Source organism: Pogona vitticeps, chromosome 5 (genome assembly GCF_051106095.1).
Source record: "Pogona vitticeps strain Pit_001003342236 chromosome 5, PviZW2.1, whole genome shotgun sequence".
Lineage (NCBI taxonomy): Eukaryota > Metazoa > Chordata > Lepidosauria > Squamata > Agamidae > Pogona > Pogona vitticeps.
The window spans coordinates 186,997,898-187,013,943 of record NC_135787.1 but is presented as its reverse complement, the minus strand read 5'-3'; the positions used below and the strand labels follow the sequence as shown (position 1 = coordinate 187,013,943).

General features: G+C 44.5%; 1 protein-coding gene across 1 annotated transcript in view; it reads right to left on the bottom strand.

The window, feature by feature from the left end:
- Nucleotides 1–4,571: 4,571 nt before the first annotated feature.
- Nucleotides 4,572–16,046, bottom strand: part of GYS2 (glycogen synthase 2) — a 61,288-nt gene continuing 49,813 nt past the window's right edge. Inside the window, exons 11-16 of the mRNA XM_020801074.3 lie at nucleotides 15,433–15,546; nucleotides 14,048–14,174; nucleotides 13,095–13,190; nucleotides 10,470–10,633; nucleotides 9,001–9,081; nucleotides 4,572–5,500 (exon numbers count right to left, since the gene is read on the bottom strand). Coding sequence (XP_020656733.2) covers nucleotides 5,279–5,500; nucleotides 9,001–9,081; nucleotides 10,470–10,633; nucleotides 13,095–13,190; nucleotides 14,048–14,174; nucleotides 15,433–15,546 — 804 coding nt within the window. The 3' untranslated portion in view covers nucleotides 4,572–5,278. The remainder of the gene's footprint in view (nucleotides 5,501–9,000; nucleotides 9,082–10,469; nucleotides 10,634–13,094; nucleotides 13,191–14,047; nucleotides 14,175–15,432; nucleotides 15,547–16,046) is intronic.

The following is a 16,046-nucleotide window of genomic DNA, read 5'->3' as shown; positions in this document are numbered from 1 at the left end:
CATTTATTATTGTTACGAAGAGCTTGAGCTTATAATGCATATCCTGGGTCTTCAATTTTTTTTTTAAAAAAAATCATTATATTTACAAATGCGTCTGAGTCAAGGCTGTGGAAAGATTAATTATCATGCATGCCTAGGTGTTTGAGCTACTTCTGAGGTTACAAAAAGTGAAAAAAATAGTTATAAAACAGTGTTTCTCCATCAGGAATGGATTCCGGGCTAGCTCCCCCTTGAGCTCTTTGTTTTCATTTTCAACAGCCAATTTTGAGTGATCTCAGAGTGTATTACATTGTCTTTCTAAACATGTACCAGTTTTATACAATTTTAATGGCCATGGTGTCTCCCAAAGAATGATGGGAAATGTAGTTTGACTTGGGCACTGAGAGTTCTGTATTAAGGAACCTTACGCTCTTTTAAGAAAACTATTCGTTCCCGATCTTCTCTGAGGTGAGAGAATGACTGTTATACCATTTTGCACATTTTGTTTCTTTCAATTTTCTTGTTCTTGATATTACGGATTTGGCCCACAAGAAAGGCTTTCAGCTCAGGAGTGATTAGCGTGACACCTCAATGAAGGCTGTAAGGATGTGACTCGACTGATCAAAAATTTAATAAAATCTTTGGAAACAGCTGCATCTATTTCTTTGACCAAGTTGCAATCATCTTAAGCAGGACACTCAAACATGGATCAAAATAATTCAGACGTGAAAAGTATAGCTCAGATTATACATGATTTAAAAAAAAATCTGAGCCAGACCAGAAACGTGCAGGTTTTACTTGCTGATTTACGTAGCTATAAAGCAGGGGTCTAAGGTAATGTTTAGCTGGCTAGATAGCTCAGTTAGTTAGGTATCTGGGTGTAGATTGGGAGTATGATTCCCCACTATGCCTCCTATGAGTAGAGTCAGCCTATGTGGCCTTGGGTAAGCTGCACAGTCCCAGGGCACCCCTCAGAAGGAAATAGTAAAGAGCTTTTGAGTACTTTCTATGTAGAAAACGCTGAAAATGGTTGCCATATGTCAGAACTGACTCGACAGCATGCAATTATGATTAAGGTGACTTTTAACACGAGGCAGGCCCCTGCCTTAACTTCTCTGATAGTTTCAAAAGTTAACCCATCACTCCTACTTTGTAGCTGAAGCAGTAAAGTACATGTTCTTAGTTTGGCCTGGATTACAGACCCTATGAAGATGTGAAAAATGAAGAGTTAATGCAGATAAATCCCTTTTCCTTCTTGTATAAGAGGGTGGTTTGCCTTCATATTCTGCCTCTGGGCTTTCCAGAAGCCACTGATTATTTACGGTAGGATCCGAAGGGTCTAAAACAGCAAGGTACTTGTGTCCCGTTGGACTGAAGTAGAGATTGGGCCACCCTCTTGTCAGACATGGTGAACAGAGGTATTCTCTATGATCTTGCACCGAGTTGCAGACTCCATTTTGATGGCTGCAGTCCTACGGGTGCCCATGTGAACCCTGCCTAATTTGCCATCGTTAAATTGCAGTCGTTGACAAAGTGTTGAGGCGCATCTCAGTTGGATAATTGGGAAAAACGGCATGCGACAGAGATGCATCACAGCACCTCATCCGTTGGCTGGATCAAGAAATACAAATATTATGCAAGCACCAACAGGATCCTGATCAAAAGTTTCCAAATCGAAATGTATGAGTCTGTTCCTCGATTATAAAAGAAAAAGATCGGTGTTCTTCAGATTTTCAGAACGCAGCACAATCCCGAATAAGGGTACTCAGAAACAAGTCCTACTTATTAGGGCTTCCTTAGCCAGCGTACTTAGGACTCAGCCATCCTTCTGTAAGTCTTCTGAACACGTGAAGTCAAGGGTGGGTGACATCCTTATTATATAGCACTATCAATACAGCACTATTAATACAGTCAAAGACCTGTATCTTTAGCATTTCTGAGAGCAATCCCTCAGGTACGATCTTTAGCATTTCTGAGAGCAATCCCTCAGGTACGACACTGTGTCGCCAATGCAGCTTTGAGGCGGGAAAGTCGGGCTCCTGAAAGTTGAAACTTACAGAGCACTAAAATACGCACCACAAATGTAAGCTAGCTTTTGACTCCTACAGAATCTTCATCAGGGTAGGCATTACAGAGCTGAGGGTGGTCCAAAAGAAATGGAAAACTCCCCAAAATAATTCCCCTGACCATTGGTTTTTATTTTAAAAAAATTCAAACATATTTAACTGTTCTTCCAACCTTCTGTTTGTCAATTCATACAGAAACCAAGAAGAGGTAATAGTGTATTATTTATTGGTCTGGACTCTGGACAAGCTTGGACTGTCGGAAACCGGACATAACCAATTAATGAAAAGATGTTTTGGTGAGCTCTGCTGGTTTACATATCCAAAACATTTCTGTTCAGAGTGGTTTTATGTTTGGAACCAAAGCTGAGTAGTGTGAGAAAAAATAAGGGATTTCCCTTTAATTTTTAAACTTCTCCTCAGGAATTTCCCCTTCTGTAGCAGATTCTTCAAATGCTTCTAGATTATGGTTCAGTATTGGGCAAGTTGTAGAAAAAGAAAGCCACACAGGAAACTAAGAATGGAAAATGTTTCTTAAACAGTTATTTGGACTGTGTTTTTTCATTTCTCGAACCCTCAAATATGGGCTGCTGTAATCATTTCTAGATTATTAGTTGTTGTGGGTTTTTCGGGCTCCTTGACCATGTTCTGAAGGTTGTTCTTCCTAACGTTTCACCAGTCTCTGTGGCCGGCATCTTCAGAGGACAGGAGTCAGAATTCTGTGCTCAGGATCCTACTGGAATTCTGACTCCAGTCCTCTGAAGATGCCGGCCACAGAGACCGGCAAAACTTCAGGAAAAACAACCTTCAGAACACAGCCAAAGAGCCCGAAAACCCCACAACAATCATCAGATCCCGGCCGTGAAAACCTTTGAGAATATATTTCTAGATTGTTATAAGCATGCTGGCTGGATAGCAAAGCAGTTTAGGTATCTGGCTGCGGAACCAGAGGTTGGTAGTTCAATTCCCCAATATGGCTCCAAAGAGAACAGCCAGCCGGTGTGGCCCTGGGCAAGCTAGACAGTCTGGCGCCACCCCAGAAGAAGAGAATGGTAAACCACTTCTGCACATTCTATACCTGGCAACCCCTGAAAAGGGTAGTCAGAAGTCAGAATTGACTTGACAGCACATGATGATGATGATAACAAGCAGCCTAAGATATAACTGGTTGGTATGTATCGATTTCTTAAGTTCATTCTCCACAACCTTCACCCTAATGTACTATCTATTCCCTTCCTGTCCCAGACTCTGCAGTCAACGATTTCCCTTTCTCCTACCCAAGTGTCTGCTTGGCTCCCTTCTGCCACCACGAGAGTGCTTTTCATTCATCAGGTCTGACACATCCTTTCCAAGTCTTGGCTTCTCGGCTTGTTTTTCCTTCTTCTGTTCCCTTGTGGCTTCAACAAAGTCTCCCATACATTCAGCCAACACATTAAGAAGGCACTCCCTGGAGATAACATTGATTGGATCCACTTGCTAGACTCGAAATAATATTTTAGATTCGTGCAACGTAACATCTGAAATGTTTGAAAATTTGCCAAGTTACAAAGCAGTTTTAATTCCGATCCATAAAGATTCAGGTTGCAGTTCTGTACATGACTACCTGAGAGCAAGGCTCAAGGAAACATTTCTGTTATACATTTATGGGTTCACATTTTAATTTCCCCCTTCCAACAACCTCTTTTTAAAATTCAGCATGGAAGAACACAGAGAAGAAAACTCAAATGCATTGTCAGATTACAATGGAAAAATTTCCACCCTGTCTGTGTACACAGCATGTTTTCTAAGGGCCTATAAAAATGATAATGATGTACCATCAAGTTGATAAACAATGCATTAAAAGCAAAGTTGCTTAACTAAAGAGACAGAAATAAAATCCTCCTTATGTGATTGGGGAAGTCTGCAGGGGGAGGAAAACTAGTAGTATATATCATTTCTGCTTGACATGGCCATGTGTTGCATTTGTGTTTGCTTCTTTATATATTCTAACTTTTTTTAAAAAAAAAAATAGAGAGCGAGATTTATAATATATCAGAGCACTGCTGTGTCTGTCAGATCTCAAGGAAATAAAAATATTTCAGAATTGAGTCTGGGCCTTCCGCCAGCTTTAAAATTTTACATTAGAAGTACATAAAGATAACCTGACATGCAGACGGCAAAATCAAAATTGTGAAGGGATCCCTACACCAGGTAGTTGAAATGACATCCTGAATATAATTACAGTAGGACCCCCTGTATCCATGGGGGATTTTTCCCAAGCCCCCTGTAGAATGTGGATTATAGAGTACAGTACACTGTTATACCGTGTTTTCCCAAAAATAAGACAGGGTCTTATATTACCGTATTTTTCGCACCACAAGACGCACTTTGCCCCCACAAAACAGGGTGGTGGTGGAAAGTCTGTGCGTCTTATGGAGCGAAGAAAACAGATTATATTTTCCTGTTTTCTTCTCCTAAAAATTGGTGCGTCTTATGGAAAGGTGAGTCTTATGGTGCGAAAAATACAGTAATTTTTGCTCCAAAAACGTATTAGGGCCAATTTTCAGGGGAGGTTTTATTTTTTTTCATGTACAACCATCTACATTTATTCAAATACAGTCATGCCATCTTCTTCTGGTTGCTGCACAAGGGTGGAGGGCAGAGTTTCACTGAACTGGATGCTGATCCCGCAGATAAGAGGGCCCTACTGTACTTTGAAATCTAGCGTTTTTTGGCCTGCTGGTTTAAGTCTAGCTGACAATGTTGGCTAGCACTGCGAGAGATGCTTAAACCAGTGTGGGATTATTTTTAGTGACAGACAAGAAGATTTATTTGCTGACAGAGTAAGAGGTGGGCTTACTTGTATTTATACAATGAGCAGCAGGCACTGCAGTAACTCTGAAGTCAACGATTTTCTTTCCTTTTAAGCCTGCAGATCACCCAACATTTTGTTCCTTCCTTGGCTGGCGAGGTATTAGATTTAGAGCTACAAACACAAAAGCCAGCATTCATCCCTAATGTTGGATATGCTCTTCTAAATCTCTTTTCTATTTCCAAAAAGGGGGAGAGAGAGAAAAAATGCAACATCAGAACTATTTATAATGGTGAGGTACAGGATTTCATGGTATTTCAGGGGCTGGGCTCAATAGCATGCATTTAACACTCTCCTTTATGTCACACCGTAACTTGTTCGAAGCGACCAGTGTCTATCTGAATGAATGGCGCCCATGAGAGGCCATGAGCAAAGGAATACTTCATCAATTCCTGTATTCTCCGTGCTGCATTTTTTTCCTATGTGGCACTGCGCTGAAAGAGAAAGGGGACTTTATGTTCTCCTGATCCCTCTTGGCTTCTTCCTCCTCATCATATCTTTCGTCGTCTTCTTCAACTTCCTCGTCACTTTGGTGGGGGCTGTTGTGCTGAGAAATGGAAGGTGACGGGGGTACCGAGGAAGGGCGGGGATATCGGAATCCCTCCGTCTGCAAGAGCAAGGAAAGCAGGAAATAAATAACACTGGACTTGGGATCCTTGATCGAGAAGCCCTCATTTTTATGGTGTTAAACCTTAGTAACATTTATTTATTTATTTATTTTATTTTATTTATATCCCGCCTATCTAGTCACGAAGGACTACTCTAGGCGGCTTACAACAGGAAAAGAATACAATAAAAATAAAACAACAAATTACAAAACAGGTAAAAGTAAAAGCAATAAAAGATAAGAAATCAGAAGTAGTCTGGTGAGAAGGCCTGCCGAAACATCCAGGTCTTTAATAGATTCTTAAAAGTGTCCAGCGAGGGAGCTCCGCGAATACCAGGAGGTAAATTATTCCACAGGCGAGGAGCGACCGCCGAGAAGGCCCTATTTCTTGTTTTCTCTTTTCGGGCCTCCCTCGGCGTTAGGCTCCTCAGCCTCACCTCCTGGCTCACCCGTGTGACCCGGGTAGAACTTGGTGGGAGAAGGCGTTCCGCCAGATATCGAGGCCCTAAACCGTTTAGGGCTTTATACGTAAGCATTAACACTTTGAAGTCAATGCGGAACTTGATGGGCAGCCAATGCAATGCGGCCAGAGTGGGCGAAATATGTTGGAATTTTTTCACTCCACTGAGTAATCTGGCCGCCGCATTCTGCACCACCTGTAATTTCCGCAGCAACCTCAAAGGAAGCCCCACATAGAGCGCATTACAATGGTCTAATCTCGAGATTACGAGCGCGTGTACTAAGATGGTGAGCGCCCCCACCTCCAGGTAGGGCCGCAGCTGGGCTATCCGCCTGAGATGAAAAAAGGCGGTGCGGACCACCGACGCCACCTGTGACTCCATGGAGAGCACCGGGTCCAGATGGATCCCCAAGCTGCGTACCCCATCCTTTGCAGGGAGGGTCACCCCCCCAAAAGAGAGGGAGTTTCCCACATCCCGGGCTGTGGGGGGGGGCCCACCCTCAGTACTTCCGTCTTGTCCGGGTTCAGCCTAAGTCCGTTCTCCTGCATCCACTCCAGTATAGTCCCCAGGCAGCGCTGGAGGCACAGGACGGCTTCTCCTGCGGTTGGCAAAAAGGAGATGTAGAGCTGCGTGTCGTCCGCATACTGGTGACACGAAGCCCCACACCTCCGGATGACCCCACCCAGCGGCCTCATATAGATGTTAAATAGCATTGGGGAGATAATCGACCCCTGTGGAACCCCACAATTGAGGCTCCACGGGGCCGAGACCCTCTCCCCAAGCTGAACTCTCTGGGGACGGTCCTCCAAGAAGGAGCGGAGCCAGGACAAAGCCAGGCCACCTATTCCCAGCTCGGAGAGCCTCCCCAGGAGGATACCGTGGTCAATGGTATCAAAGGCCGCTGAGATGTCGAGGAGGACCAACAGGGACACTTTGCCCCTATCGGCCTCCCTCAGTAGGTCATCACACAGGGCGACCAAAGCCGTTTCTGTGCCATGGCGGGGCCTGAAGCCCGACTGGAATGGATCCAGGGCATCTGTTTCTTCCAGGAGCGCCTGAAGCTGGTCGGCCACCACCCTCTCGACTACCTTGCTAAGGAAGGAAACATTGGCGACGGGCCTGTAATTGCCAATTTCGTCCGCCGCCAAACTGAGTTTCTTCCTAATGGGCCTAATGAGTGTGTCCTTCAGGGCAGATGGGAATCTGCCCTCAAGGAGAGACCCATTTATAATAGCCGTGGCCCATTCCGTTGTTAACGGCCTGGATGCTTTGATTAGCCAGGCCGGGCAAGGGTCCAAAGAGGAGGTGGTGGCACGACAGCGATCAAGCGCCCTGGAGACAGTGTCAGGCATAACAGGCTGAAAGGTGTCCAAGATCACCGGGCAAGACGGAGCGCTGGACATCTCAGCTCGACTCACTGTGCTCAAAAAAGGAGAGAGGTCCCGGCGGATGGCCTCCACTTTTGATTTAAAAAATGCAGCAAATTGGTCCGGCGAAAAACTAGGGGGAGGCCCATCGCCCGGACCAACTCCGGAGAGGTCGCGTACTATACGGAATAACTCCGCCTGCTGGTTGGACGCCTCGCTTATCCGGTTAGCGAGGTATGATCTAGTAGCAGCCTTTACCTTAGCTAGATAAAGGTTAGTAGCGACCCTGACAGCTATCTTATTAAAATCCGTCGGGGCCCTTCTCCATCTGCGCTCTAGCCGTCTCCTGACCCGCTTCCTCGCCCGGAGGTCCCGGTTAAACCAGGGAGCCGGACGATCTCTGCGGCGGAGAGGGCGTTTAGGTGCGATCATGTCAGCAGCCCTAGTTGCGGCAGCAAACCAGCCATCTACCAGAGCCTCGACAGGAGCGCCAGCCAGGTCAGCCGTAACACCTCTCATGGCATCCTGGAATCCAACAGGATCCAGTAGCCTTCGAGGGCGGACCATAACAATAGATCCCTGCTCCCTGCGGGGGGGGGGGGGAGCCATTTTAATGGTACACTTTATTAGGTGGTGATCCGACCATGACAAGGGAACCGACTCAAGGTCAGTCACCATCGGACCACTCTCACTCCCATTGGTAGAAAAAACCAGGTCAAGTGTATGACCCCCCACGTGAGTGGGGCCGTTGACATGTTGGGACATGTTCAAGAAGGCCATGGTCTCCAAGAACTCAAGAGCTGGACCAGAGGTCTCCGCCCCCGCATGCACGTTGAAATCCCCCAGCACCAAAAGGTTCGGGGAACCCAACAGTGCCGCGGAGACGAAGTCCACCAGCTCCTAGCTAGCTGGGCTACTGCTGAAGCTCCTGCAGAAGGCCCAGTGATGGCTTGGTGCCGTGTCAAAGCAGCAGCCCTTCCCATCACTGCTGGCACCTTCTCCCTTCCCTGAGTGTCAAAGCTGTACGAGTCGGGAGTGGACCCGAAGCTGTGGAACCAAATCCAGGCTCAGATCTCATGGATGCAGAGAAAATCACCAAAGTCAAGATAACTTGTTTCTCAGACGAGATCCCAAAGCAAGGAGATCTGGGTGGAGGAGGACAGTCGAGAGGCAGAGAAGAGCCCACAAACTCCATGATCTTGGAAGTTAAAGTCCTGAAAGTTCCTGGATCTAGTCCTGGAAGCGTCTGGGGCAATAGGCAGAGCTTGGAAAGTTTCTGTTTTGTCTAGAGCTCCAAGCGAATGCCCTGATTCTAACAATGGGAACTCTCGGGGCAACAGGAACAGTTTGAGAATTTTGCTTTTTGGGGCGGGAATAGAACTCCCATGACCATGATGATGGCTGATGAAGTTTGGGAACTTTACTAGCCACTCCTCCCAAATTTTTTCCAAGCCCCAGTCAGTGAGTTTGCATTCTAGTCCCTTGGCACCAGAGTCATTTGTAAGAAAGCAAAATCAGCTGGACTCAGTGTTAGTCTGCAGCACCGGGGATTGGGGAGCTGATTATAGCCTGCTTAAGTAGGGTATGGAAGGATAATAAGGCCCTTCCTTTGGCAGGAGAGATCAGAGATGCAGCATGCCAAACACACAAACAAGATTTAGAATTCATTTACCTTCGGAGGAGCGTTTGGCTCCATCTCAAACTTTTCAGGAAAGGTCCGACTAAGAGCCAGGTGCCTGGCATGCATGTAATACTGGAAGAGGAGAAAGAGAGAGAGATCTCTGAAATATAAACCATTAAAACAAGAATGGGCTCCATAATGGGCATCAAGAGAAAAGCAACTAATCTCTGTTCTCAGAGAAGAGAACATTGAGATTTTACAGACTTCCACCCTAATTTGTGATCCTCCAAGAATCAGCCATCCTGTGGTCACCAGGTCCTTTCATGCACATAAACAGACCTCCACGTTTTTTATTTCTAGGCAGGAAGAAAGACACTTTTGCAGTGGAGCCTTATATCTCCTTACCTGAGAGGAAGCCCCTCTGAACTCAGTAGGACTTTCTTCCAATCAGACATACCGTATTTTTCCATGTATAAGACTACACTTTTGTTTAAAATCTTTAGACTAAAAATTGAAGGTTGCCTTATACATGGAAGCTGAGGAGAGAATAAAAACAAGTGGAGGGGAAAGCAGGGATCAAAGCAATCCTGCAGTGCTTTGATCCCTTTCCCCCTACACTTGCTAAGCCTACTTAGATTTCTTAATTTTGGATTAGAAAAGTGGGGGAGGGGCTCTAATACATGGGGGCATCTTATACACGGAAAAATACAGTACAGTGGTGCCCCGCATAGCGACGTTAATCCGTTCCGGATTAATCGTCGCTATGCAAAAACATCACTAAACGGATCAAAAAAACCCATAGGAACGCATTAAACTTTGTTTAATGCGTTCCTATGGGGCCCCAAACTCACTGTTCAGCGAAGTTCCTCCATAGCGCCGCCATTTTCGCGCCCTCAGTAAGCGAGGGCAGGGCGCGAAAATGGTTGCGGCAGCCATTTTGGGTGTCCGGCGGCCATTTTGGAACCGCCTATCAGCTGTTTAAAAAAACATCGCAATGCAAAGATCGGTAAGCGAAACGCTTACCGATCATCGCAATGTGTTTTGCCATTGAAAACATCGCAATGTGATCGCATTAGCGATCTGAAAAAACAGATTGCTATGCGGATTCGTCGTTAAACGGTGCGCTTGTTAAGCGAGGCATAAAATTGCACTGTTAGTGGAATCATCCTTGTACCACCTCAAATTCCAAGTTCTACATAAATATAAGAACTGTCCTGGTGCATCAATTCTGGAGAGAGCTGACAATCAAGGTGAGATAACAGAAGGCCAGACGGGAAGGTGGCAGCTATTGAGGTGAGGGATGACTGGCATCAGACTAATCTACCCCTTTATGAACAGATCTATCTTGCATCCATCATATGGTTAGAATGTAGGCCTAATAAATACGTAAGTAGAAAAAAAAACGAGGATTTACTTATGATTATATCATAGATTACTGTTTAGAGAAATCTCCAGCAGCTTCTTGGAAAACAATGTAAAGGCATGGCGAGCAGGATGTTCCTAAAATAGTTTGAACGTACCCTGCCTAGATATCTCCAGTCCAGCAAGTCCGAGAGCCTCTCGGTTCGGTTCCTCTGAACAATCCTTTGCCGCCGTGATTGCTGGCAGAATCCATACAGGAACTGTGTCAATTGATTGCAAGACTCATCCGGGGAGCGGAACCGCCTGTCCACAATGTAAATACCTGTAGGAGACAAACCAGGTTGGAAGGAAGGAAGGCGACGTGGGTGCTCTTTTGAAGGCTTCTGATGCATCCGTTGCTCTGTGTAATGACCTTTTTAAAATCCTGTTTCTCATAAAGTAGACATTAATAATTTGTTTAGTCAATTTGTATTCTCTTCCTCCTCCTCCTCCTCCTCATTTTTTTAAAACAGAACAGGAACTCTGAGCAGCTTGTAAAGTTTGCATTATATCAGCCGGATCCTTAAAGTTATGGGAAAATGTCGGAAAATCACAGCACATGCAAACGAGCACAAATTTCACTTCATCTGCCAGTCCTCTGACTCCTTTTATAGACCACAAACCTGTAAATACGTTTGGAATTGTTGTTAGGTTTCTCATATGCTCTTTTCTGTTTTGAGTTTTTGTATTAAATGATTTTAAGTAACCTTGGGCACCTTTCTGAGAGCTGATGCATAGGTTCAGGTGGTTTTATAAGTCATCTAAACAAAATGCCTAATGTTTATGTTCTGATCACAAAACAAAGGGCTCATTCTGACGGTTGTTGGTTTCCCTGTTTGGTTCGCTCTGTTTTCCGGCAACCCAAGAGGTTTTGCTGCCTGAGGCGAAGGGACAAGACGGTTCCCATCCTCGTTTCTGGCAGAGAAGGCAACTGGACTGGCAATTAACAGAGATTCTCCACAACACCAGAGGCAGCTGGCTGGTTTAGTGAACAAGGAAATCTCCACCATGGACAGAGCAGGGGGCTGGGAAATGCATGCATGCATGCATGCATGCATGCATGCATGCAACCAACCAACCAACCAACCAACCAACCAAACCAACCAACCAAACCAACCAACCAACCAAACCAACCAACCAAACCAACCAACCAACCAACCAACCAACCAACCAACCAACCAACCAACCAACCAACCAACCAACCAACCAACCAACCAACCAACCAACCAGCACTCCTTGTGCTTCTGCAGTTCCCCAGCATCTTCCAGCTGTGGCCTTACTCTGTCCGGTGGTAGGAGCCAATGGGTTACACCACAGTTCCCAGTACTGTGCTAGTCACAGGGTCACTCAGTGCAATAAAACTAAGAGTAAGCCCTCCGTTCTTATGTAGAGAGCAATGACACTAAAGGAGCAGTAGCTGAACGGGAAGAACAAGACAGAGGAAGAAACACCACTTCCTATGTGGGACCGCTCTTCATTTTAGATCCATCACTTGGGAAAAGCTCTCACTGTTGTAAGAGACTGAAAGGGAATTTCATTGTCCTCTCCTGGTTCGGCCCAATTTGTCAGGCTGGCCGTGTTCTTTAAGTTGAAGCAGGGCAAGGCATTTTATTCTGAATAGTGCAACTATAAAGATCAGCAGGATATCATCACCTATCCCTCTGTCTCTGCTTTTCTGTAAATATACAGCAAAGCTTTTCAGAAGATCACATACAGAACTGTGATTTCACCACACAAGCTGTCAAACACCATGTATGTCATAGTGCAACACGAGATACCCTGTTTCCCTAAAAATAAGACCTAACCTGAAAATAAGCCCTAGTATGATTTTTCAGGCTGCTTGTAATATAAGACCTACTCCAAAAATAAGTCCTAGTTAAGTGAAACCCTGCCCTCCACCCTTGTGCAGCAACCAGAAGATGACATGCCTGTAAAATAAAACATCCCCTGAAAATAAGCCCTAGTGCATTTTTAGAGCAAAAATTAATATAAGACCCTGTCTTATTTTTGAGAAAACATGGTAGAATCATATATGGTCCGTTTCGGAGGGATTTAGCACATTTGTTAGATTTAAAATACCAGTGATTACTGCCTCGTTGCATAGATGATTGAAATGAAAAGAAAGTTGGTTGCCAACATCCTTAGCTTCTCGAAGATCAAAGAACTACAATGTTTTTTGCACATATAGTGCAAACCACTATGGAAAATAAAGCGGTATTCATTTCTTGGGAAAACCTGACAAGCTTCCGCACCCTGTTGAGACTGCCTGCTGCCTCACCACAAATGAGGCCTGAAGAGCCCCATGGTGTAGTGGTTAAACTGCTGTCAAGCCTCTGCTCACAACCTGAGTTCAATCCCAACGGAAGGTTCAGGTAGCCTGCTCAAGATTGACTCAGCCTTCCATCCTTCTGAGGTCAATAAAAGGAGCTGCTAGCTTGCTGGAAGGAAGGCAATTTTTTTTTAACATAATTATGTTGTAAACCAACCCAGAGAGCACTCTATCAGTGAGGAGTAGTATATAAGCTGAAACAACAACAACAACAACAACAACAACAACAACAACAACAACAACAACAACAACAACAACAACAACAACAACAACAACAACAACAACAACAACAACAACAACGGCAATATGTCTTCACATCCCTACACGACACCATATGAAATAAACTGATGTACCTGCTCCACAAAAACCAACTATGAATGTATTCATTCTTGGGCTCACTACTGAACATTCTTACCATAAGCAGCGGGGTCAGCCACATGCTCCTGCATGAAGCAGCCAAATCCAGAGAGGTTTGTGGTCACACTGGGAATCCCCATAACAGTGCACTCAGCTGCCAAAAGACAAAGGTTACAAAGGTGAGGAGGGCATTGCATAAAACTGCAGAGACTCAACAGAAGCAGGTGATGCGTAGGCCATATTATTACAGCATAATGGTTTCATTCATTGATTTGGTAACTGATGCTGTTTTTGCACATCATTCTGTGTGTCAGGAAGGGAGAGTCAGGGTCAAACCAGGTGATACAACTATCAGTTTTTGGCAGAGGTGCATGTCCAAGGAGTAAAAAACAACAATACACAACTAAGTGTGCTATTGCAGGAAGTGAGTGTCAACTACATATCTTGCATTTAGCACATTTTCAGACCGGAAACTGGAAGACAGGCAGTAAATTAATCTGCAAGTCCGACTGCATTTCCCAACTTACTGCCTTCCAGATAGTTTGGATTTCAACTCTCACTAGCCCAGTCAACTGAGTTGGAATGCAAACATGTTTGGAAACTGGATATTGATTGGAGAAGATGGATAACTGGCTGAACCAAGTAGAAGCTTCACCTGGCAAAGCTGCTATTTTACAGACACATGAACGGGGAGATGTCATTTAGTTATAATGAGGCAAAATCTAATTGTGAAAATCCCAATAGACTCAATCGATAGGACTTTTTAAATCAATATATTAAAAACCTTTTCATTTTACTCTATTTGGGACTAACCACTGAATTTAGCTTATTGGGAACAATTACTGGCAGATATACCCTCCCTTGCAGTTTACCAGAACTGGCGACTTAAAGGGACCCACAGATCATGTTACATATAAGGTTCATTATTATCCATGGTTTTCAGTATCTGCAGGAAGGGGGACTTGGAACAATTCACCTGGTAAAAGCCAGGTAAATTGATCAGTTGCTTACCAGGAGTGTAGCCCCAAGGCTCGTAATAAGACGGGAACACCCCGAGATGGCAACCTCTAACGAATTCTTCATAGTCCATTGGTAATAATGGGCTTGTTGAAGAAAGGAATTCAGGATGCAGAATCACCTGTATGATGATTGAAGAAGGAGGGGAGAAGGAAAATAAAATCCATTTGACCCTTTCTGCCCTCTCCCCCGGCAAGTTGCTGAAGGTCTTTCTTGCAGAATATGAAAAAGAACTTGTCCTGAGTTGACCAAGAGGAAAATACATAAAAATGATGTAGTGAAAATGGAAGTGGAGCATATTTTAGCTGATGATTAGGAGAACTCTGGAACAGATAGCCACAAGAGGTGGTAGATTTCCCCTGACTGGAAGAATTTACACGACATCAGTTGGCTACTGAACATGCTGGTAGTTGCATCCTCCATTGCAGATCCTGCACTGAGTGAGTATCCATAAGAGGTGATCTCCATCAGACTTGTGTCATTTTATGATCTAATTACTATGTTGTATCTCGGTGGCAGAGCATGTCTTGAATTCAGTCTCTTGCATCTCCAGTGAACAGATACTTGTTGTATCTGTTTACTACATGTAAAGTAGTGCATCGCTTAACGAGCGCCCCGTTTAACGACGAATCCGCAAAGCGATGAGGTTTTTGCGTTTCACTTACCGATTACCGCATAACGATGTTTTAAAAACAGCTGATCGACGGTTCCAAAATAACCGCCGGGAAAAAATGGCTGCCCGCAGTGTTTTCGCGCCCTTTCCTCGCTTACCACGCAGCGAAAATGGCGGCCGGATAGAGGATTTCCGCATAACGGTGAGTTTTTCCCCCATAGGAACGCATTAAACTTGTTTTAATGCATTCCTATGGGTTTTTTCCCCCGCATAGCGACGAATCCGGATAGCGATGATTTTTTCAGCACGGATTATCGTCGCTATGCGGGGCACCACAGTATATCTCCCATTTGTACCAAGGAGCCTGAAGCTGTGTACCTAGTTCTCTTATTCCCCGGTTCATCCTCACATCAGCCCTCGTGAGAAGGTGACCTTGGCAGACAACGACTGGCCCAAAGTCACTCTATGAGTGTCAAGGCTCACGGTAGACTAGAAGCTGGAGCCCAGGGGTGGATCAACCATAGTCAACCCTTATAACCGTTGACATCTCTTGGCCACTCCAGGATAGACGGTCGGTGAAGCCAGAACACTTGGACAGATGAATCAGTGGCCTAATGCAGTTCAGGTACCTTCCTATTTCCCTCTCTAAAAAGAATACGTCACACTCTCCTTATACAAGCTGACCAATTACAAATTGCTCTTGAAGACACTTCCAATTTTTTTTTAAAGGAAAGGATCTATGAAAGCAAACACTGAGGTTTTTTACCTTAACTCGGTCTGTCCTACTGTTGAAAAGGCCGATGCGTCTAATGGTACTTAGGATCGGATCGTTGGAATCATCGATCATGTTGTGGGTGGTGACTGGCGGAAGGGTCTGTCGCTGCAATGAGGCAATTCAGAGGTAATTTGCAAACAAAAATTACAGAGATATACGTATGCAAAGCCAGTGGGGGTCGTTGCGATGGCAAGAAGGGCCTTCTCTGTAGAGATGCTCCTCAATAAAGAACTCCTGTAATTTCTGACTGTGAATCAGTAGATGTTTGGAGGAAATGGTCTAAAACGTCTATACTCAGCCACTATTAGAATGAGGAATGTACTTTTAATAGCTTTACTTTTTATTAGCTACTATGATTTATGCAGCTTCAAGGTTTTTTTAAAATGTCAGGATATATTTGTTTTTTTAGTATGTTTTTTTTTCTCAACTTGCATTTTGCTTGTTTGTTTTGTGTTTAAAATCTCACTGAAGGCCTTACCGGATCATTCAGAAGTTTTTTGTTTTTTTAAAAAAGACATCTATAACAGTCACAAATTCTGTTACTAATTTTTTCTGTTGTGATCAGTTGCACCTTTTTTTTAAAATTTGCCTGCTGCATTTGGATT